The 22466-nt window shown below is 42.9% G+C and overlaps 1 protein-coding gene across 3 annotated transcripts in view; it reads left to right on the top strand.

Annotated features, from left to right (window-relative positions):
- dip2ba (disco-interacting protein 2 homolog Ba) overlaps positions 1 to 21819 on the top strand; it is a 42872-nt gene extending 21053 nt beyond the window's left edge. The window contains exons 2-39 of one of the 3 annotated variants that reach the window (XM_005914834.3): positions 800 to 871; positions 2246 to 2401; positions 2926 to 3051; positions 3179 to 3415; positions 3512 to 3640; positions 4058 to 4069; positions 4444 to 4563; positions 4750 to 4947; positions 5272 to 5363; positions 5443 to 5553; positions 5760 to 5883; positions 6049 to 6158; positions 6330 to 6432; positions 6518 to 6582; positions 6688 to 6781; positions 6975 to 7094; positions 7212 to 7326; positions 7591 to 7730; positions 7883 to 8019; positions 8503 to 8583; positions 8668 to 8795; positions 9047 to 9161; positions 9247 to 9448; positions 9602 to 9714; positions 11670 to 11750; positions 11906 to 12029; positions 12164 to 12285; positions 12937 to 13048; positions 13430 to 13539; positions 15127 to 15257; positions 15346 to 15514; positions 15965 to 16135; positions 16344 to 16405; positions 16519 to 16576; positions 16705 to 16779; positions 16946 to 17120; positions 17359 to 17482; positions 17578 to 21819. In XM_005914834.3, the coding sequence (XP_005914896.1) occupies positions 800 to 871; positions 2246 to 2401; positions 2926 to 3051; positions 3179 to 3415; positions 3512 to 3640; positions 4058 to 4069; positions 4444 to 4563; positions 4750 to 4947; positions 5272 to 5363; positions 5443 to 5553; positions 5760 to 5883; positions 6049 to 6158; positions 6330 to 6432; positions 6518 to 6582; positions 6688 to 6781; positions 6975 to 7094; positions 7212 to 7326; positions 7591 to 7730; positions 7883 to 8019; positions 8503 to 8583; positions 8668 to 8795; positions 9047 to 9161; positions 9247 to 9448; positions 9602 to 9714; positions 11670 to 11750; positions 11906 to 12029; positions 12164 to 12285; positions 12937 to 13048; positions 13430 to 13539; positions 15127 to 15257; positions 15346 to 15514; positions 15965 to 16135; positions 16344 to 16405; positions 16519 to 16576; positions 16705 to 16779; positions 16946 to 17120; positions 17359 to 17482; positions 17578 to 17830 (4667 nt within the window). In that variant the 3' untranslated portion in view covers positions 17831 to 21819. Of the gene's footprint in view, positions 1 to 799; positions 872 to 2245; positions 2402 to 2925; positions 3052 to 3178; positions 3416 to 3511; positions 3641 to 4057; positions 4070 to 4443; positions 4564 to 4749; positions 4948 to 5271; positions 5364 to 5442; positions 5554 to 5759; positions 5884 to 6048; positions 6159 to 6329; positions 6433 to 6517; positions 6583 to 6687; positions 6782 to 6974; positions 7095 to 7211; positions 7327 to 7590; positions 7731 to 7882; positions 8020 to 8502; positions 8584 to 8667; positions 8796 to 9046; positions 9162 to 9246; positions 9449 to 9601; positions 9715 to 10249; positions 11647 to 11669; positions 11751 to 11905; positions 12030 to 12163; positions 12286 to 12936; positions 13049 to 13429; positions 13540 to 15126; positions 15258 to 15345; positions 15515 to 15964; positions 16136 to 16343; positions 16406 to 16518; positions 16577 to 16704; positions 16780 to 16945; positions 17121 to 17358; positions 17483 to 17577 lie in introns of those variants that run through there. The other 2 variants (XM_005914835.3, XM_042228022.1) reach the window with 2 other exon arrangements.
- Positions 21820 to 22466: the final 647 nt, after the last annotated feature.

Below are 22466 nucleotides of genomic sequence, written 5' to 3'. Positions count from 1 at the left end.
CCCCCCGTAGGTCCCCCTCATTGTCACTGGTCAGTGTGGAGGAGGTGTCAGGAGATTGAGGTTAAGCAGCCGTTTGGCGATTGGCACTTGACATAGCATGCGGTGTTATCGCTGCACACAAAAGAAGGCGACTAACAGAGAGAGTGTGGGAGATTGTAGCATTAGGATTGTTTGTGTTTTCAAGGGGAGTGTGTGTATGTAAGGGTGTGTCTTTCATGCATGTTTGCAGTGAGCAGACTGTGTGTTTTGGGGTCCCAGTTTAATGGACTTTGTCAGGCCTGTGCGGCTCTCTAGCACACTCTAGTATCACTGGGAATCCTGCCAGGCCGAAGCCGAATGAGGAAGGGGTGGTGCTGGGTCTACAGTGGGAAAAGGTCGGGACAGATAAATGAACGAGTCCCATGTGAAACTGGCTCACATGGCTTCCTTTTTTGCTCTGCTTACCATCCCAACTATTCCCAATGTTTTGGCACTGTTCTCTGCCTGGTTACGTGCGGCTCAGTGGAATCATACTTGGGTTTTATAGCCAGCAGGCATGTTTATTCACTGGGGCTAATGTAAGGCCAAACAATGGCGTTATCTCTTCGCCTTGTTGTAAATGGACTTAGCTGTCAGCATGTGGAGTTCAGTGGATTTGGTTTAAAGTGGATTATTATTATTATTATGACTCAACCCTCTGAAAATGTATTAGTGAAAGCAGAGGCTGTACATGTGTGTGTCTGTGTGTACGTAGTTGTCTGGAGTTTGTGTGGTAATTATGACTAACCTAACAGTTTGGTGTTGCTGTCCTCTCTCCTAGGTGACATCACGCAGAAGGGCTATGAGAAGAAGAGAGCCAAGCTGCTGGCCTCCTACATCTCCCATTTGCCAAGTAAGACCAGTTCTTCTTCTGCTCTTGGAATTTTTTCATGTTGCATTAAAGCCTTCCTTCTTCTTTTTCTCTATTTGTGTTTTTTTTTTTTCCGCCTCCCCTGTCAGCAATGTTATTGTTGTTCAGGCTGAAAAGCACAACGAGGCTAGATTGCATAAGAAGATTCCTCAAATTTACATTTGAGCTGATTATTCTTTCACATGTGAAAAGAACAACGGAGGCAAAAAATGGATTCTTTATGTCGTATTGTACTTTTTTCCTTTTTTCATTTCTTTGAGAAGAAACTTGACTGACTTCTCAGTGTGAGTGTTGATTGTCTTTGTCCAAGTTAGCAACATAATTTCTGGCTTTCTGTGGCACTCTAGTGGCCAAAATGAGAATTGCACATAAGGTAACCAGTGATGCACAAATATCTTTAATGACTGCATCACCACAGGTAAGCCACGGATGAACAAACCCAGTTTCTGTCAGACTTTCTGCTGTATTTAGTGCGTACCCAGTAAATGTGATACATTCTGAAACTGGTTTCAGTTTACAGCTGTGGGGAAGTACTAAAGCTTCTCTGTGTTACTATGTGACAGACAAACTGATTTGTCTGTCAGTTTCCTCAAGCAAGGGTGTGGTGTTTCCTTCGGAAAGTATTGCACCATGTTAGCAGCGGCATGAAAAAAACATCGTTCTCGATGTGTCATTTTAAGCTATTTTGAAAAAAGAAAAGAAAAAAAAAGAGAGCACCACTACACTTCCCTTTCCTCTAGTTTAACCTTTGTTTTGACTTGTGCTGCCAAAACATTTATGTGATTACACGCAAAGATTGTATATTAATCTAGATTTCATTTGGAAAAAACTTTTTTTTTTTTAATACTTGAATGAAAGTCCCATTGTTTTTAGTGATTTTTGCTTTCGTTTGACTTTTGCTGGCAGCTTGCTTTGAATGTCAGAGCATATACCAGAAAGCTTCGAATCTCCAGGGGTGACCGTGTGCTCCTTCACTCGTCCTGTTATCCCTCAAAACCATCATCTCCTCAGGGACTCAGTTACCCAGTTCCCTCTGGGAGAAAAAGACAGTTGACTAAAAATATAAATGTAACCCAGTTTCATGTACTCTGTTAGCAGTATAACTTGCATCAGTCAAGTACATGTCCTTATTTCACTGTTCACAGGCTCTGTATGAGGCTAAATTTGGAGAGCTTCAGAGAAGGTCATATAATATTTATGCCTACACGTTGCTGTAATAGCATTATGTAAAGCAACGTGTGCTCTGTTTGTCTGAATTTCCTGGATCTCATGTTAGATTGTTTGTTTTGCTTTTATTAATGGTCCCCTAAATATAGACTTTTATTGACTTTTCACATGCTGGGCTCTGTTCTGTAGATGTGGATCTGCCTCTACCAGATGTGCAGCTTTCCCCGAGCCGCAGTGCCGACCCTAGCCCCAGTCCTGAGGCCCCGGGCCCCTCCACCTCTTCAGCCTCCAGACACCATCGTTCACACCGCAGCGGAGGCGCCAGGGACGAGCGCTACAGATCAGGTATGCAGCACAAAATTCACTACAAAAGCACACAGGTACAGTTGGGGTCAAAAGTTTACATCATGGACTTTACCTTTAAATAGTTTCTTTGATTTGGAATGAAGGTACAACAAGAGTGGAATGAATGCAAACAATTCAAGTCATTGTTTTAACTTTAATTGTTAAAACAATTATAGAATTTCATTTATTTGGGAGCTATATCCTCACACACTTTCAACAGGGTTTAACGTTGGCGCGCTAATGGCATAACCTGGTGCTCCAGCAATTTCCACTTCATGGCAGGCGCGAGCCTCGGTGGTTCCTGGGTTGTTCCTAAACATCCTTATCATCTGAGGGTGACAGAAATTTCTCCAAGAGACCTTATCAACCTCTGTAAATCTATAATTCTCCTTGGATATCTTCACTGAGTTAGTTGGATTTTTCCATTGTCCAGAGAATTGATCATGATCACTAACCTGAAGTTCACAGGTTTTGTCCTTGTTGTTTTTCTCACTCTGGTTATTCTCTATTCCATATTTATGTAGACATCCATACAGAAGCTGTCCAGGCAGCACTGGCCAAACATAAAGAGGAGAAAATGGCTCTTCCCATGCCAACCAAGAGGCGCTCAGCCTTTGTCCAGTCTCCCATAGATACCTGCACACCTCCAGGTAAGCTTGGTTCCACCCACTCTGAGATCAGATGGTTGCTGGTGATTATAGCTCCTAAAAAATACCCTCACCAAAACATTAAAAGTTATTGAATTATAATTTCTTTCACGTTTTCTCTTACTCTTAGACACATCTTCTGCATCAGAGGATGAAGGCTCACTGCGCAGAAAGGCAGCACTCAGTGCAGCACTAGCTCAGACCCTGCAGAGCCCCGACTACTGGATCAACCGCTCCGTCCAAAGCTCTTCCACATCCTCATCTGCTTCCTCCACCCTCTCCCATGGAGAGCCCAAGAGTCAGCCCCAGCCCCAGCCTCAGCCTGCTGCTTCCTTGTTAGCTGACGTGCTAGCCCACACACGCATTGGTAAACTGTCCTGATGGAGAACTCCCAGCGTTAATCCATAAATCTCAGTGATAGTGTCACTGCCATTAATGATGCTATTTTTCTCCGCCCTAACAGAAAACAGTGTCCCCCCAGATGTGACGTCCTCTGCTTCTCAAGACAGAGGGTCCAGGGTGGACCTTCCCCCAGCAGTTAGGGGCATGAGCCGTGGACAGAGCCGCTCCAGCATGCTGGATACTGCTGACGGTACACTCACTTAAGCCAGAATGTCTGTTAACGTCTGGCTGTGGTACAAATATGTATAAAGTTTTATGTGGGGAGAAAAACCTCTAAAGTATTCTTCATTTTCTGAAATATTTGGAATCTGGGTGACTGTCTTTTGGTTCCTTCCTTATTTCAAGCAGTTCAGTCATTTTGGTATTCTAATCATGACATCGGACGATGTTTTACTGTTTTGCATTGACTGTGTGGTTCAAAGCATTGCAGTGAGATAAGTGATTGAATGTGTTCCAATCAACATACAATCTACCCATGTTCATCCTCGATCACCTTCAACATCATCCTCATGTCACTGTGTGGTGAATGCTGCTAACGACCGATATTTTGTGTTCTTTCTTTTGGGTCCATTAATCCTGTCCCTGTCTTGACTTTGATTTAAAAAAGGAAAAAGAAAAGGTAATATACATCGAACCTGGGGAAGGGGAGGGATGCCGAAGAGGCCCCAAGTAGCTTGCTTTCCATCCTGATATCTACCTCTCTTTACGTTTGTCTCATGCTGTAGGTGTAGAAGTAGAAATCTTCCTTTATAGTATTTTCCTGAAAGAATTGTCCACTCTGTGTCTCCTTGTGTGCAAATTTCCCTTTCAAATTTTTCCTGCCGCTGATTCTGTTCCTGACTGTGCTAGTGCGTAGGTTACTGCCTGTGTGAGCGAGAGAGCGTGTGTTAAAGTAGAGATTCATGTTTGAATAAACTTGCATGTGTGGGTGTCTGCGTGTCATTGTTTGTTTGCATATGTTGGTGACGGCGGCTGCTCTTGGTGTTTGTCCAGGCGTGCCTGTCAGCAGCAGGGTGTCCACTAAGATCCAGCAGCTGTTGAACACACTCAAACGACCCAAAAGACCGCCGCTCAGCGAATTCTTCCTCGATGACTCTGAGGAAATCGTAGAAGGTGTGGCACATAACACAATATGTCATGCTTGATTTTCACCGTTGTGTGTACTGCAGCACAGAAATCCTCTTGGTTGTTTTGAAAAGGGTTTTCACTTCTTTAGGAAGTCACCCAGAGTGTTGTGACACCACAGCGTTACAGCGTTACAGTACTCACAGTTTCTTGCTTGCCAATTCTCATGCCTAGTTCCCCAACCGGACCCCAACACCCCGAAGCCTGAGGGACGTCAAATCATCCCAGTGAAGGGGGAGCCCCTTGGGGTGGTCAGTAACTGGCCTCCTGCCCTGCAGGCTGCCCTTGCCCGCTGGGGGGCCACTCAGGCCAAGAGCCCTGCCCTCACTGCCCTGGACATCACTGGCAAACCACTCTACACACTCACATATGGTGAGCGACACGTTGCCTCGTAGGAATATTAAAGTCGATTTTGAGCACAAATATGGGTGTCTGTATTGTTGTGTCCACTCTATAAATGTCAGGTATATTTTTTGCATATGAGCTGGATCAAAGGAAGAAATATTTGTTGGCCCGAGTAGAACAACTCCCACATTACATTGCCTCCAGTGTGGACCCATAGTGGGTTGGGAAGTTAAGCGATCATGGAACAGTTATGCAACAATAATACACAGCAATTTAACAGCAAGAAATCTGGTCTTTGGAAAACAAGATGACATTTTTCTTCTCCTTTTTTTTTTTTTTTAACCTGTATAGGTAAGCTGTGGAGTCGCAGTCTGAAACTGGCCTATACCCTTCTGAATAAACTGGGCACAAAGACTGAGCCTGTCCTTCAACCTGGAGATCGAGTAAGAGTTTGTCAGTCATTTCTTCCTAAGTAAATTGTAAAGTAGCACGACGAGGAAAATCATTTCCTCTGCTTCTTAGGTGGCGTTGGTGTATCCAAACAGTGATCCTGGCATGTTCTGGGTGGCCTTTTATGGCTGTCTGTTAGCTGAAGTCATCCCTGTGCCTATTGAGGTGCCGCTGTCCCGACAGGTAAATATACCTTCATATATTCATAGCAGTTCTTCTGTGGGATTCCTGAAAAATGCTCCACATGTTTAGGACCAAATGCATGGTTTATGATAATGAGAGCCTCACCACTATATTATTATTATTATTATTTCTTTTAGTTGTCACAGTTTTGTCTGCTTGCCTGTCCTTGTGAGTTGAAGTTTCCTGACCTAAGCCTCTTTTCATAGGATGCAGGGAGCCAGCAGATTGGCTTCCTGTTGGGCAGCTGTGGTGTGAGTTTGGCATTGACCAGTGAGGTGTGTCTCAAAGGGCTGCCCAAGACACAAAATGGAGAGATCATCCAGTTCAAAGGTCAGCAAGACTAAACTGCCTCTGCTAATGCTGCTGGCTCATCAGGAATCATCTCTGGATGCTGTCATTTTATTGCAATATTAGTGTAATTAGTGCAGCTTTTTTCCTAGTGACAGCTGTAATAGTTTTTGTGTGCTCCATGTTCTTTGTGTCTGTGTGTTGCAGGTTGGCCAAGGATGAAATGGGTAGTGACCGACACTAAGTACCTGACCAAACCATCCAAAGACTGGCAGCCTCACATTCCCACTGCCAACACAGACACTGCCTACATAGAGGTAGGCAGTTCAATGCATTTCTAATTTCTGCATTCTAATTTAGATTCAGTTTATCTTTAGTAAACTGTTATATATTCAATTATGTATCTTCTGTAACTCGCACACTATTATTTGACTCTGATATTAATTTTGACACGTTGTTGACATCTGTGTGTTTGTTTCTCGCTGAAGTACAAAGCGAGTAAGGAGGGAACAGTGATGGGAGTCGCTGTGTCCAAGATCGCCATGCTGACTCACTGTCAAGCTTTGACACAAGCCTGTAACTACTGTGAAGGTCAGAGACTATAAAACACTGCATGTAACTTTGTGGACTTGAAGCTGGTGAACGCACTCATTTGCTCATGTGTTTTCTATCTTAGGGGAGACACTGGTCAATGTGTTGGACTGTAAGAAAGATATGGGCTTGTGGCATGGCGTCTTAACGGTGAGACTGGATGTTTCTGCTGCTGACTAGATGCCCTTTATTTGGTGTGTGGTACAGTATGTTATTGACACTGTTGGTTTTTATATATTTTTTCCTTCCCTGCAGAGTGTCATGAACAGAATTCACACCATTACTGTGCCATATGCTGTCATGAAGGCCTGTCCCATGTCCTGGGTGCAAAGGGTTCACATTCACAAAGGTTGAGCCAAATGTTCTTACTTTTATACTCCATATTCTTATAATTTTACTATGTTTGCTTGGTTAATAAGCAAACAATATTAATAAGACAGTATTTTACAGACTGCTAGGATAATAATAATGTTAGAAAAAAAGTTTTAATAAGAAAACAGTAGAGAAATGATGCTTAAGGGCTTTTTCTTACCCTCTCATAGCACGTGTGGCCTTGGTGAAGTGCCGTGACCTCCATTGGGCCATGATGGCCCATAAAGAACAGAAAGACATCAACTTGTCTTCAATACGCATGCTTATAGTAGCTGATGGAGCCAACCCATGTGAGTCACTCATGTAATAAACAGTCACTATACATGGCCATTTTAAAATGTTGTGCTGTGGGTTTAAGCTGCTTTTACCTACTTTTGTTAATGTTTTCACCCTTTGTTTACCTTCAGGGTCTGTGTCCTCGTGTGATGCTTTCCTGAATGTGTTCCAGTCTCATGGTCTGAAGCCTGAGGTCATCTGTCCGTGTGCCACCTCTCCCGAGGCCCTGACTGTGGCCATCCGCAGGTACAACGTGAACCACACGAGCAAAGAGATAAACAGAGAGACATGTGCTTTTCACACATACAGGGATAAATTTGTTCATCTCTGTAAGAACAAAATTTATACAGTTAAATTTAACTGAGACGTCCTTTATTGAAAATGCATGAAATCTGTAAATATTCATAGGGATGCAGCAATTACTCGCAAATGGTATGGGTCATAAAAATGGAAAAATACACTTTTCAGAATAAAAAGTTAAAAGCATGTACATTTTTTTACCTTGTACAGGCCAGGTGCGCGAGGTGCTCCGCTGCCAGCCAGGGCCATCCTGTCCATGGGCGGGCTGAGCCACGGAGTGATCCGGGTGAACACAGAAGACAAGAACTCTGCTCTGACTGTACAGGATGTGGGTCACATTATGCCTGGAGGTTAGCCACAACTGTTAGGTGTAATTGGCAGTGCAGAAGTGCAGCAGCTGTCACATCTTTACTGTACATTCTGACTGTATGGCCTTTTTTTAGAATACAGAAGCTCAAGTCTACATAATTCTAATGTTTTGACCTGTTTTTGTTCGTTTCAGCTCTGATGTGCATTGTGAAGCCAGAGGGATCTCCTCAGCTGTGCAAGACGGACGAGATAGGAGAGATCGTGATCAACTCACGTGCTGGAGGCACCATGTACTACGGCCTACCGGGTGTCACCAAAAACACATTTGAGGTCTGTCACAGGTTTAATGTTGTCACACAAATTACAGCTTTGTACCAACATTTACTTTTAAAATGGTAAATGTTGATGGCATAAAAAGGTACAACATGCTGTGGCTTTTGAATTAGTGGAATGAGACGTGATATGAAGTTTACATCAGTCTCCGTACGTCCCCTCTCTGCTATAATGAGCTCCGTCCCTTCTTGTTTGACCTTGTGTATTTAAAATATGGACTCATGGAAAAGGAGTACTAGTTTTAAATTACCCACTAGATGGAGCCACAGACGTCACTGAATAATTGCTTTATTTCTATTTCCTCATTTACTAATAAAATGCTTTATAGACTTCATGGAGTTTAAATATTGTCCCATTTTGGCTTATACTATGTTGTACTACTACAACTGCAGTATTTGGGCTATGCAGTATATTTACCCTTGAAATGCAATCTGTGCTGTATTTATGACACTAGTCTCTCTCATCTGTGCTAATTTCTAGGTGATTCCTGTAAATCAAGCCGGAGCGCCCGTTGGAGAAATTCCCTTCACTCGAACTGGCCTGCTTGGATTCGTGGGACCGGTAGGTCGCTCATGCACAATTACAGTAGTTCCAGTACTCTGCAATTTGGATGTCTGTGCTGAGTTAAATATGTCTGCTCCACAGGGGAGTCTGGTATTTGTTGTGGGAAAGATTGAGGGGCTCCTGATGGTGAGCGGGCGACGGCACAATGCAGACGACCTGGTGGCCACGGCGCTAGCAGTGGAGCCTGTCAAAACAGTTTACAGGGGGAGGTGAGACACTGACAGGCCGCTGTGAACCACAGTGAGGTTTCACTGTGCTCCCAGCGTGTGTGTTCATGCATTACATTACTTCATAATGCACACTGAGTAAGAATGTTCTAGCGACGCACACATGTGAGCAGGCATCATTTAGTGATATTTAATTGGTAATTAGTAAAAATCCCTTCAGCATCCTGCAGCTTCTGCTGGTTTCTTTGTCTAGCTGTGTGTTTGCACTCACTCCTCTGTTGGCATCTGTGCAGGATCGCAGTGTTTTCTGTGACGGTGTTTTATGATGAGAGGATAGTGATTGTGGCAGAGCAGAGGCCCGATGCCAGTGAAGAAGACAGCTTCCAGTGGATGAGTCGAGTGCTGCAGGTGAATCACACATCTGCTCATATCATCTTGATTAATATTATGTTATTCTGTATTAACGTGTACTTGATGCATATTCCATCTTTAGGCCATTGACAGCATCCACCAGGTCGGCCTGTACTGTCTCGCGCTCGTCCCAGCCAACACCCTCCCAAAGACGCCTCTGGGAGGCATCCACATCTGTGAAACCAAGCAGAACTTTTTGGAGGGAAACCTTCACCCCTGTAATATCCTCATGTGCCCACACACCTGTGTTACAAACCTGCCCAAGCCCCGGCAGAAACAGCCAGGTGGGTTGTCTTAGACATTATGGAATCATGCTTGTATACAATATAAAGCTGCAGCATGAAGAGGGAGCTAGAAATAATGAGGATGTGCCATCAGCTGGCAGTTGAAAGTTTGTCGTTGTGTAACCGACTCTTGATTGTTTCTGATTTCCTCAGTGGACGTTGGTCCAGCTTCTATGCTGGTTGGCAACTTGGTGGCAGGGAAACGGATCGCCCAGGCTATAGGGAGAGAGCTGGGCGTGGTGGAGGACCAGGATCTCATTCGAAAGGTACTGCCACACAGACCAAACTCCACTGATTTCATATATATGAGGTCTAGTAGTGGATTTAGCACAGTGCAGCACAGTTTTTCAGCAGTTTAGTTTGTAGGAATTTGAATTGCCTTAATATCTAAAGGAGTCAGTGTCTATGATGTGTACAACACCTGCACAGTGAGACCATTAATAAAAGATTTGCACGCTATAGCAAAACTGCAATGGTTGCTTTATAGAGGGCAGAAGATTAATGAGCAAGTGTTTTGTTCAGATTGCTGTATTGACATTATTATAAGCTTGAACTTGTTTGGATTTTGGATAAAAAAATGCTTAATTCATGCAGTAACTGGAAAATGATCAAATTCTTTAATCATTTTAATGTCATACAAACCTGTTCAAATTAAGCTGGTAAAGTAAACTGATGCGTAAACATGCCATGAATGCAGGTTTAATGAGATGAGCCTGCGTCTGTCAGGCAGTATGACTGCTCATGCCTTATCCTAAATCTCTGTTGTTGTTCTGCCTTTACTTTGCTTGGGTTGGGCTTTAGCTCTGTATGTGGCCCACCATGATGGTAAGGCTCTAGTCTGGCCTCCCCTCCCCCCTGCATCCCTCCCACCCGCCTCTTTGCTCATGCTGCTTCTGTCAGTCAGTTGTGATAACCTGACGGCCACCAGGTACAGCTTAGCCCGGCGAGATGACCGTGCAGGCTAGCTTCCTTGTCCAGCAGAGGTCCACACATTAAAACTAATATACAGCAGCACATTACAAATGAGGTCACATCCTACATTCATCCGGGCCTTATTTAATAGTCCCACGTCGCCATCTTATTTTAAGCCTGGAGTTGGCCAGCAGCCTGCTGCAGCTTTGCCAGACCAAAAAGTCAGCAATGAATTAAAAGACATTGATCTCCTCTGAGTGAGAAGAAGTTTCTTATCTTTTACAAAATGTGCAAGTGCAAGGCTTAAGCAATTATGATCTGTCACTTAGCATATATAACTGCAGAAGATGTTCTAATAATATACTGTGATGCACTATACGCATATCCTGCGCATTAGTACGAATTAGAATATTAGAAGTATTTTGACGTGCACCTCTGCTTCCTGTGTTCACTGTGACGCTCCCACGTGCAGCATGGCTTTATGAGTTGCCAGGGCAGCTGGTCTGCATGATGTGACTCCTCACTCATTGTTGACCAGAGCACGACGCACAAATGATTACTTTTCCAGTGTCTGACGGTGCGATACTGCTGAATATCTCTGTACGTCTAGCTGGTGTTATCTTTACTTGTTTTTTTTAATGTTTGTTTTTTTACGTGCTTCCTAGTGGTCACCTGGCTTCTGTCTTGTAAAGGGATTCTTTACTTTCAGGTCCTGTCCTTGTGTGTCTGGTGCACTGCTTCCTCGGCTTTTTGACACCACAGATTGAGATGCTAATGACATTAATATTTTAATAGTTCTATTAATACTCATTTATGTAACTGCGTAAATCTTGTGAAGTGCCTTTATTTAAGAAACAGCATTCTGCGGGACTAGCAGAAACTTTTTGTTTTTAATCAAAGTTGTCATGACCCCTTTGTTTTAAAGGCCCACAGATTGTGAGCTTGTGGCTCCAGTTTGCCTCCTTCCTGGTGCAGATGGTCCCAGCATGACCTTTCACAACTTAAAAAACCCAAATACTCTGGACACCTCTGTGCTCCTGTTGCGTCACACTGTGTCCTTGACGTACTTTAAAGTGTTTTCTGTTTAAAATGAACAAATCTGTCACAGAGAGGACTGATTATATATTTATTTGTTATTTTGAAGACAGCCTTTAAAATATTTTTCTCTTTAATCACTTTCAAATAAGTTATTATTTGCCAACAGTGCCGCTTTGTGTAATTATATCTGTGCATTAAAACGTTGTTTGTGTGTTTAATCATCCATCTGTGATGCGTATGTAATGAGCGATTCCTTTCTTTGCCTTTTCAGCACCAGTTCTTGTCTGAAGCTCTGCAGTGGAGAGCCCAAATGGACCCTGACCATGTTTTATACGTGCTGCTCAATGCTAAGGTAGGCTAAACATGAGCATACAGTAAACATAAGAAACGTGCGCATACGTGGCGTGCACCATTACCTTTCTTTTACCTCGGAAATGGTGCCACTCTGTAAATGGTGATCCATTTTGCTGTATGAGATCATCTGTACCAGCACTGTTTTTGCTCTAGGGGGTAGCAGTGTGCACAGCAACTTGTGCTCAGCTACACAAGAGAGCAGAGAAAATCACAGCTACCCTGATGGAGAGAGGAGGTCTCAACACAGGAGACAACGTGGTGCTGCTTTATCCCCCGGGTATGCACGCCGTTATTATACGTTTCAACTCTTCCTAGTTTTTCATATCAAATAATTTGTAAAAGTGCTGTTGTTTAATGTAGTATTTTAACGGCGTCATAGTTCAACCAGGTTCCCGTCTCCTCCCCCTGCAGGTATCGACCTCATAGCCGCCTTCTATGGCTGTCTCTACGCGGGGGTCATCCCTGTGACTGTGAGGCCGCCCCACCCACAGAATCTGGCTGCTACTCTCCCCACTGTCCGCATGATCATTGACGTGAGTGCACTTCACCACAGCTTTTTTTTTTTTTACTCGAGTATTTCCACAGTATAATGGAGTAATGTATGTGGAATTATTTGAGTACATTGAGTAGTATTTAAACTGTGTTTGTACTTATTCTACGCTCATTTTTCATTTTCAGTTTAATTTTTTTTTGTAATGATTTATCCAAAACTAGTAGTTCACAATGAGAACACAGTTCTGTGAGTCTTCTCTAATGCAAATACATCATTTTTTTTTGTTTTTGTTTTTAAGTGATCCACAATCACAGCTAGGGTTCCTTATCCCCAATTTCCCTGAAAATCGAACTGTTTGAATAGACAGACAAACAGCAACGGAGACAAAAGCACAGTTATGACATTGCACTGTCCATACTGGATCACTTTCATGTACTGAAATATGCATCGCTGACCTTAAAACAAATATGAAGCTTTTTTAGTCGCCACTTTAATAAACTATCACATCAACGGAAGTGCCCTTCACTAATGAAATGAATACTTCTGTTGGCCACTATAACTGATTTCCCTGAGGCAAAGCAAATGAAATTGGGCTTTACTTTGGAGATCAATGAAATATCAATAACTGAATGCTTCACATTAATCTGTGGCTCTAAACGACCGCGTCTGTGCTCTGTGTTGTGTGCCACAGGTGAGCAAAGCAGCCTGCATCCTCACCACTCAGCCTCTCATGAGGATCCTCAGGTCCAGGGAGGCGGCTGCCAGCGTCAATGTCAAAACGTGGCCCACGATCATTGATACAGGTGACTGAATTAGGAAAGCCTTTAGAGTAACGTGCAGCAGCTGGGTGTCGCTGCGTTTGTGCACGTCTTTAGGTGCTAGCAGGTTTGGCTTGAAATAGACACTGTTTGTGCTTTGACTAACTTCAGACATGTACAGTATGTTTCAGTTATTTTAAGCTCTCATTTCTGAAGATAAGAGTGTTGCAGTGAGTTAAAAGTAAAAGTATGGATTTTTAATATGTGCATTGAAAGGATAAAATTACACGTGAAATGATATCACCTTCCCTTTCAACCAGACTATTATCAGACTGTAGCATTAAGAGCAAGATGTATTAGCAAGAAGTATTTGATTTATTTTGTCCAATAAAGACATAACATAAATTCACTTCGCTCGCTTTACAGATGATCTTCCAAGAAAGCGGCCTCCACACATCTACAAACCTCCTACAGCTGAGATGCTAGCCTATCTGGACTTCAGTGTGTCCACCACAGGCATGCTGACTGGAGTCAAGGTAGATTACTCCCACAAATCCTGTACATACTCCAAAAATAATAATAACAAACAAACAGAAATGACTGTGATTTCATTTTTTTTTAATATGAATTTCTTTAGCCAGAAAATGTTTAATTTTCTGCTTCTGTGTCTTCTCTTGGATGTTTGACCTTCACCCAGCTGGTCTAGTTCAGTGTATTGACAACAGAATTATGACACAGAGATTAAATATTTTCATATTTACAGACATGGCCAAAAATATTTGGTAGTTGCACAAATTGTCTATTTAACATACTTTGTTTGTTTTTATGATATAGTGAAGGACATTTGTGCAGTTAAAGTGACATTCAAATTTTTTTATTGGTTAATAAATCAAATTTATGCCTACAGTCAGTATTTACAGTGTGCTGACATTTTGGGATGCTGACTGTCCGTCTCCTAAGCTGATTCACTCCTGCCTCATTGGTATTGAGGTTGTTTGTGGGCTTCTGCTTATTCACGCACTTTTTTAGGGTTTACCATAGATTCTTGATCGCATTAACATCTGGGGAATTTCCTGGCTGTGGCTCTGAAATGTTAATTTGATGATCTCAGAGCCACTAAGTTATCACTTTTGCCTTGAGACGTGGTGCTGGAGACATCCATCATGCTGGAAAATGCACAAAGCATTAAAGTGCTCCTTTGGTGGAGGAAGAAGTTATTCTTTGAGGAAGCTTTTAGTGTGGTCAGGCAGAAGCCCACAAACTGCAGTCAGCTTTGAGCATTGCTAAAGCGGGAATTGGCCCAGAAGCTGATGTCCAACTTGCCACAGAGAACAGCAGAACTTATTAGAAGAAGGGCCTCTAAACACTGTTTGCATAAATCTGATTTATTTGCCAATAAAAGTTGTTGAAATTTCTTATGATTGTTTTTCACTGTATCGTAGAAATGAAAAGAAAAACTTGTGCGATTTGCCAAATCTTTAGTACGAGCCTGTTGATTTTATGAGGTTAAAAGACATGTAAGAAATGGTTAATTTAGATCAGATTTTATATACAACAGAGGAGTGGAGATATTGAAGGTATATGAGTTTAAATACCTGAGGGTAAACCATGCAAAGCAAGGAAGAGCGGTGAAGATGAGAGTGCAGGCAGGGTAGAGTGGGTGGAGATGACACTGAATAATTACACACACCCCACTTTGCAGCTATTTATTTGTAAAAACTGTTTGGAATCATTTATGATTTTCGTTCCACTTCTCACGTGTGCACCACTTTGTGTTGGTCTTTCACGTGGAATTCCAATAAAATTGATTCATGTTTGTGGCTGTAATGTGACAAAATGTGGAAAAGTTCAAGGGGGACGAATACTTTTGCAAGCCCCTGCATATGAGAGGGGAGGATGCTAGAGAATAGGGTGAGATGGAGAAAGATGTTCTGCTGTGGTGACCCCTAGAACGAGCAGCTGAAAGAAGAATACACATTTTTAACTCTAACATGCTACCTGTTCTAATGGTCAGCAAACTACGTCTTTATTGATACATATTGAGGTATTAAAATCATACTAATGAGGTGAAGTTTACTGGAGTGAGTCTGGTGGATTTCTTAAAAGTTTCTCTGCTTCTTCAGATGTCTCACGCTGCGGTCAGCACTCTGTGCCGCTCCATTAAACTGCAGTGTGAGCTCTACTCCTCACGCCAAGTAGCCATCTGCCTGGACCCATACTGTGGCCTGGGCTTCGTCCTGTGGTGCCTCTCCAGGTAATTCCAACACAAACATAAAGACAGAATGCCATTATTCTTGTAACACACAGCTTTGCTGTTGCTGACAGTTTTCTCTCGTTTCCAGTGTTTACTCAGGTCACCAGTCCATCCTTATCCCTCCCCTGGAGCTGGAGAGCTCGCTGCCCGTGTGGCTGAGCACGCTCAGTCAGTACAAGATCAGAGACACCTTTTGCTCGTATTCTGTCATGGAGCTCTGCACCAAAGGCCTGGGCACCCAGACGGAGATGCTGAAGGTCACAAACACACTCACATAATCTCCCAGATGTGGTTCCTCCTCTCAGATTATCGTGCTGTCATTTCTGTTGTTACTCTGACAAACAACACAGTGATAAATTACTTTATGACAGAAAATATTACTGCTGTGAAGCAGAGTAATAAACACCTGTCTCAGGCTTAAAAAATGATTCACCTATTCATTCAGACAGATCACCTGCCAGCGAGCTAGCATGCTAATTAAGTAGATTGTATGTTTACAGCGTTATGGGCCTTACATGTATCATATCTGTTTCAAAACCACTATCTGTCTCTGTCTGTGCTCATCTTCATTTTATCCTTTATCTGTCCTCATTCGGTTTTCCTTCTGCTTTGGATGAAAATGTTCAGTAATGCAGAGTCCATGTTTGCGTCAAGCTACCGTCTACACCTGTTAAAAGTGAGTGACCTTTAGCCGCTCGTGTCTGCAGGCGCGCGGTCTGAACCTGTCGTGCGTGCGGAGCTGTGTGGTGATAGCAGAGGAGCGTCCTCGCCTCGCTCTCACGCAGTCCTTCTCCAAGCTCTTCAAAGACCTCGGCCTTTCACCTCGCGCCGTCAGCACCGCCTTTGGCTCGAGGGTCAACCTAGCCATCTGCCTTCAGGTTGGTTTCGCAAATACGCAGTCTTATGAGGACATTTTGACCCAAATCAGGCTTTTTTTTTTGGTTCTGCTCAACAAAAATAACAATCCATGTCATCTGAGCTGCACAAGGAGATGTACTGAATGTTAATAACTTATGATAATAACTTATTCATGTTCTGTAAGCTAAAAAACTTTATTTTTAATGTATTACCCCCCCGTGTCACTAGGGCACTGCTGGACCAGACCCCTCCACTGTCTATGTTGACATGAAGTCCCTGCGTCACGACAGGTAAGGCTGAAGACTCTCATAAAGCAGCACAAAGGCAACCACATTAGTCACGTGGTGCAGCTGGTGGACAACAACAGAAAGACTGACAGGCTTGTCTTTTCTGTGTCCCTCAGGGTGAGGCTAGTGGAAAGAGGAGCGCCACAGAGTCTTCCACTCATGGAGTCGGGCACTGTAAGTATTGATCACTGACTGGTAAAACTCACTTATGTGCTGCTCACTGTGGCCACAGAACCAGAGCACTAAAAGAGTTGGTTAAAGGAGTCTTAAAGTGAAATTCTCCTCTCATTTCCTCCTCGAAGATCCTACCAGGAGTGAGAGTCATCATAGTCAACCCAGAGACCAGAGGCCCACTGGGGGACTCGCATCTTGGTGAGGTGAGTGCGCAAACATGTGCCACAAACCGTCCGATTTCACCGGCACGGAGTAAAGGAAGAGGGCGACAGTGAAAAGATTTATTTTATGTTGATTTTTAGTCAAATTTCTCTCTTCTTGTCAAAATTTAGCAGCCAAAGTAATTCAGAAAGTCTTTTTTTTGTGCAGATTTGGGTGAACAGCCCACACAATGCCAGTGGCTACTACACCATTTATGGGGAGGAGAGCCTGCAGGCAGACCACTTCAACACCAGGCTCAGCTTTGGGGAGCCCCAAACTCTGTGGGCCAGGACCAGTTACTTGGGTTTCATCAAGAGAACAGAGCTGCTGGATGCAAGTGGAGGTGAGAGGACATTTGATATTTGGTGACATTGTAATAATGTAATAATGACTTGGAGGAGCAATTGGTGTTGAACCCTTTAAAATGTAAATGCTTGGTTGTACTGAAAGCTCTCATCACAAATGCATCACAACATTGGACCCTAATCTACAGGTTGCACAGTTGTAGCCAGATCTTTAAAACAAGACACTTTATATTGTTGGAACTGTAAATAATCAATAGTTTTATGTCCCCGCCACAGATCGCCATGATGCCTTGTTTGTGGTGGGATCCCTGGATGAAACGCTGGAGTTGAGGGGGCTGCGTTATCACCCCATCGACATCGAGACGTCCGTGTCCCGCGCCCACCGCAGCATCGCAGAGAGGTAAGGAGCAGCAGATGTGCACTTAACGTGGCGTTGTTGATCCTCGTAGCGAACAGTAGCAGAAACCTGAACTTTTCCCACTTCTCGCTTCGCAGTGCCGTGTTTACATGGACCAACCTGCTGGTGGTGGTGGCGGAGCTTAGCGGCTCGGAGCAGGAGGCCTTGGACCTGGTGCCACTCGTCACCAACGTGGTCCTGGAGGAGCACCACCTCATCGTCGGAGTGGTGGTCATCGTGGACCCGGGGGTGATCCCCATCAACTCCCGGGGAGAGAAGCAGAGGATGCATCTACGAGACTCCTTCCTGGCTGACCAACTGGACCCCATCTACGTGGCCTACAACATGTGAACACCCTTCACCAACTGATGCAGAAACCTGAGCCAGGCTCCGAGAACAGACAACGAGGGAGAAGGACTTTGGGGACGTGTACAGTAGCAGCCCCGAAGTGAAAACCTCAGACACACTCATTGGAAATGCCAAACGGCGTGGGAACGCGAGAAACAACTCAAGTACTGTAACGACAACATGCTTCCCTCTCAGAAACTGTTCTGTCTTTACTTCCACCTGCTCGATTGCTGCAGTCCAGGTTCACTGAGATTTCTACTGTGGGGCCTGACACTTTCTCTGCTCCTGAAAGGTAGACGCACGTGTCGACTGGGAGAAATCCCATCATCCTTTTTTTTTTCTGCACCCACCTCTCCCTCGTCAATCAAACTCATGTTTTTAGGATATTTTAATTACTCCCAGAAAGAGAAGAATGGAATCCTCCCCTCATTTTTCTATCCTTTTGCTTTCCTCCTGAACCATGCATGCTCATGTGTCAGATTTTTCTGTTTTTTTTTAAAACCCGTCTAATCTTGAAGGTGCACTGGAACTTCTCCCCTTGCACTTTACGTCCTCGCACCTCGATTTCCTGTCTCCTGCCTCCCCCACCCCTCATGCCTGCTGCTGTCAAAAAGAGCAAATCCACATCAGTATTAAAAGCGCCACAAGCAAGCACAGCCCACAGCGGGCAGTCCTGACACAATTGCCCACCAGGTGCACAGTGGCGTCCACTTTCCATCACACGCGATGTTTGCTGGCAGACTTAGTGTCGACAATGACGAAACAAAAAAATATCTTAAAAAATGCTTGAATTACTTGTTGGTGTGGGAAAAGAAAGACTTCATGAACCCGAGTAGTAAAGATGAAACAGATTCTTCATCTTCGGTGTGAGTAGGAGTCGGTGGGGTAGATAGCTCGTATGATTGTGATAGTACTAATCTATTTTTAAAAAGCGCCAATTTCCAGAACAACTTTCGAAACTATAGTCTGTGTTTAGGTGTGCATGCCAGCTGGGAGTGCAGGTGACGTCTACATGCGGGCTCGAAACAAAACGAAAACAAGCTTCGCGAGCCAAGGATTCTCACAGCAGTTATTTCGCTGCCTATGCTGAATGTTCAGGCTTTTGTCACAGTTTTTGTGCCTCTCATGTAAAAGCATTCACAGCCTCCCGGCGCTCAACAAGAGCTGCTCTTAAAGAGGAAATAAGTACCCGGTGTTAATGAGGGAGACCAAGAATGTTCTGAAGTTATTCCCAGACAACCTTCGGTTTCTCTTCTCCTTTTAACCCATGTTTGCAGTTAACTCTCTTTACTCTTTATCTGTCAGCTAAAATGTTGTAAAGAAATAAATGCGTGTGACTATAAATGACAGCACTGTTTGTGTTGTACAAATGTAGCTATAGCCAGTATAGATGAGCGTTTGGTTCATCTAAAGGTTTTGTTTTTTAAGGAAATATCTTGAGAACATTGGTGTCTCTGTGTGAATGTGTAGTTTTTCTCACCGGGTATTTATTTTCTTTACAAAAATCTCACAAAGTACCATCAACAAACTTTTGTGACTTCACCCATGAGAAGAACTAACCGGAAGTGATTTGAAATTTGTCCGATCGCACCTTCAATGTGGTCTCCTTGTGCACCCCAAACAGCTAATGCACCTCTCACTGGTGCGTTAGACTGAACACATTTCAGACTGGATTTAGTTTTGCTGAAGAGGAAAACACCTCAGGGATACAAATCTGGCACAGCAAGTGCAACAGGGAGGCTTTACAGTAGAATTTGGCCTGGATCCTGTGGACTCATGAGCTGAAAACTATTGTTTGTTCTTTGGGTTGTAGATGACAACCAGCTTGCTCAGTCTGACAGTTTTGCAGGGACATTTTTGTAACCTTAGAGAGAGATAGCAAATGCCAATTTAATCCAGGCTCTTGCAGCTGAGCTCCAGCATCACCCGACATGCACGGGGAACTTCCAGGGAGAGATTCAAATTAGAAAGTTGAGGGAAGTTTTTAAGGTTTTCTTTTCGTGGGTGAAGTCGCCAAATTTCTTTATAAAGTCAAATGTTTAGCTCTAATGTGGCTTTAATGTGATGTTAATACATCGGAGGCTTAATCTGGAGTTTGGCACTCTAGGCTCTGAAAACAATAGCAGACCAAAAAACCGCTAAACAAAATTTAAGGTCCAACTTCTCTGTGTTCAAGGGCCGTTTTGTTCGGCTTCGCCTGGCTTGGTCTGAGGTTCTGAAGTGAGCTGCTAGCTTTCAGTCTGTGTGTAGTTTTCCACCTTATATCAAAGAACGTGTTTCATTTAGTGTCACAGCTGATTAGATAAATGTAGAAAATCTGAAGGCAAGTCGGTGCCTTTTACCATGGTGACATTTACGATAATGGACCATTGAATTTAAAAAAAAAAAAAAAAAAAAGCAAAACAAAGAAATCAAGAATGAGGAGCTTTGCCTTATTAAACCTGTGGAACTTCTGTACTTTTATTGCTTATTTAAAGAACTGTTTCACCGAATCTAAGCGAGAAATCGGAAACCAGTTTGTAGCTCAAAACTCACACATACATTTAAAAAAAAAAAAAGAAGGTTTTTTTAAGAGGAAGGCTGGTGTTTTATGTTCGTGCTCATACCTTTCTGATTTTAACATAACCGTCATCACTCAGACCCATTAATTCTGAATGTGGGCAACACTAAAAAAAAGAAAGAAAATGAACTGGGAACAATCCGCAACAAACCTGTGATTCAAAAGATTTTTTAAAAATTGCAGAACCCTCCTTTAAAAAGTGAAGTAATAAAGATGTCTGTATACTGTATTTTAGAGGTCAAATACTGTATTACTGGTGTTAATGTGTACATGAAAATGAATCTGTAGATAAAAAAAAACAAAACAAAAAAACTTGACTTGATCTTTCATACTTGACAGCATTTTCTGCATTGTTATTATTTTAAGGTTACCACATCGCAAGCAACAAAAAAGGTTTCAGTGGGCAGGAACAAACGTGCACTTTCCCAATATCATTTTGTGTGTGTGTGTGAGTGTGTGTGTGCGCGCGTGTGTGTTCAGCAGTGATATTTGGCTTTTATGGTGCAACAAGTTTTGTCTTTTGTAAGAATTTTCCCAAAATGCTAAACCTGTTATTTTTTATTTTTTTTATTTCTTCTTTTTTTTTTTATGTCGCCTCCACTGTATTTTTACTCTTTCCATCCAAAATTGGAATTTTAATATATTTTCTAGGGATTTCATCAATATTTTCCTGATGCAATCTTTATCTGCAAGCAGCTGGTTTGATGTAGGAGCGGCTTTGTCGCGCGTCGATTAAACCACTTTTCAATCGGTGACCGACACCGACGGCGTGTGTGCGTGCCAGTGAAATTGGAGTCACGCGTCTTCTGAGGTTTCTGAGGCTGCTGTGTGATTATTGCTTTGTCGCTACTGTTTCACTCTGACAAGTTTTAATAAAGTTTTATAATTTCATGTTGGCCTTCAAGCCTTTTCAATAGACATTGGTGCTATTCAATAAGGGAAAGTTGACAGTTTTGTTCTCCAGTGTCATTACAAGAAGATGCCCTTTTGTGTGAAACCAAGTCATTCTTTTTCCATGCCAACATGTCTTCAGTCACTCCATACTTGCATCACCATCGGTTCGGGATCTGATGGACAATGCGCTCTGAATATATAGAGTTTTCATATTGTGTTGTGACGAATGGCGAACATTTCAAACCTCCAAAGTTATCCTAAGCACAAAATGTAAATGTACCTGCGAGGTAATGAAATTAGGATCTTTTACTTGTACACGCAAACGCAAAACCCCACAAACTCAAGGGCCCACAATGTATACCTCAGCAACTGTCTGTTCACTATGCATCGTCGAGCTGCAGCAAAGACATTCTCAACTGGTTAATGGTGCGATAACTTCTAACAACAACAACAACAACATGTCTTACTTGACAAAAACACTGTCACTCTGTCATTGGATGTGTTTCATGTCAAATAATAAAAAAATTGCTTTGTCAGACTTGTCTTGTACTTCTTCTTTTCTCATCTATCTGCAACCAGCTGCTGTTACAAGAAAGAAAATGGCATCTTCCCTCCAGCAGGTGTCAGTGTTTCTGCTCTGTGTGTGTGTTGGGGGTGTTAAGATGCCACACTTCAGTTTTGCTTAGCGTTTCTTACAAATATTCACATCTAATAAAATAAGATATTTCTTTACTTGAACCAACAGATAGTTAATAGTTGATTGATGATCAACTAATTGCAACAAAGGTCCCGTCAAACCACTTTATATTCTACGGTAAAGTCCCGACAATATATAAGGGAAATTCCAATAATCGCACGACTTCCTACTGGCAAGCATTTGGCGACAGTGGGAAGGAAAAACTCCCTTTTAACAGGAAGAAACCTCTGGTTGGCTCAGGGAAGGGCAGCTTTCTGCTACGCCCGTTTGGGAGTGAGGGGCAGGGGGAGCGATAAAACCACACTGTGGAAGAGAGCCAGAGATTGATAATAAGTCATGATTAAATGCAGAGTAGAAACACAAAGAAAGCGAAAAAGAAACAATGCATCATGGGAAGACCCCAGCAGTCTAGGCCTGTTGCAGTGTAACAAAGTAGTATCAGAAAGGAAGAAGCTGTGTATTTAGTTACTTTTTTATTCATTTATTTT

This window comes from Haplochromis burtoni, unplaced genomic scaffold (assembly GCF_018398535.1).
Source record: "Haplochromis burtoni strain Fernald_Lab_line unplaced genomic scaffold, NCSU_Asbu1 Contig_9, whole genome shotgun sequence".
Classification (NCBI taxonomy): domain Eukaryota; kingdom Metazoa; phylum Chordata; class Actinopteri; order Cichliformes; family Cichlidae; genus Haplochromis; species Haplochromis burtoni.
This window is presented reverse-complemented; position numbering and strand designations above follow the sequence as displayed.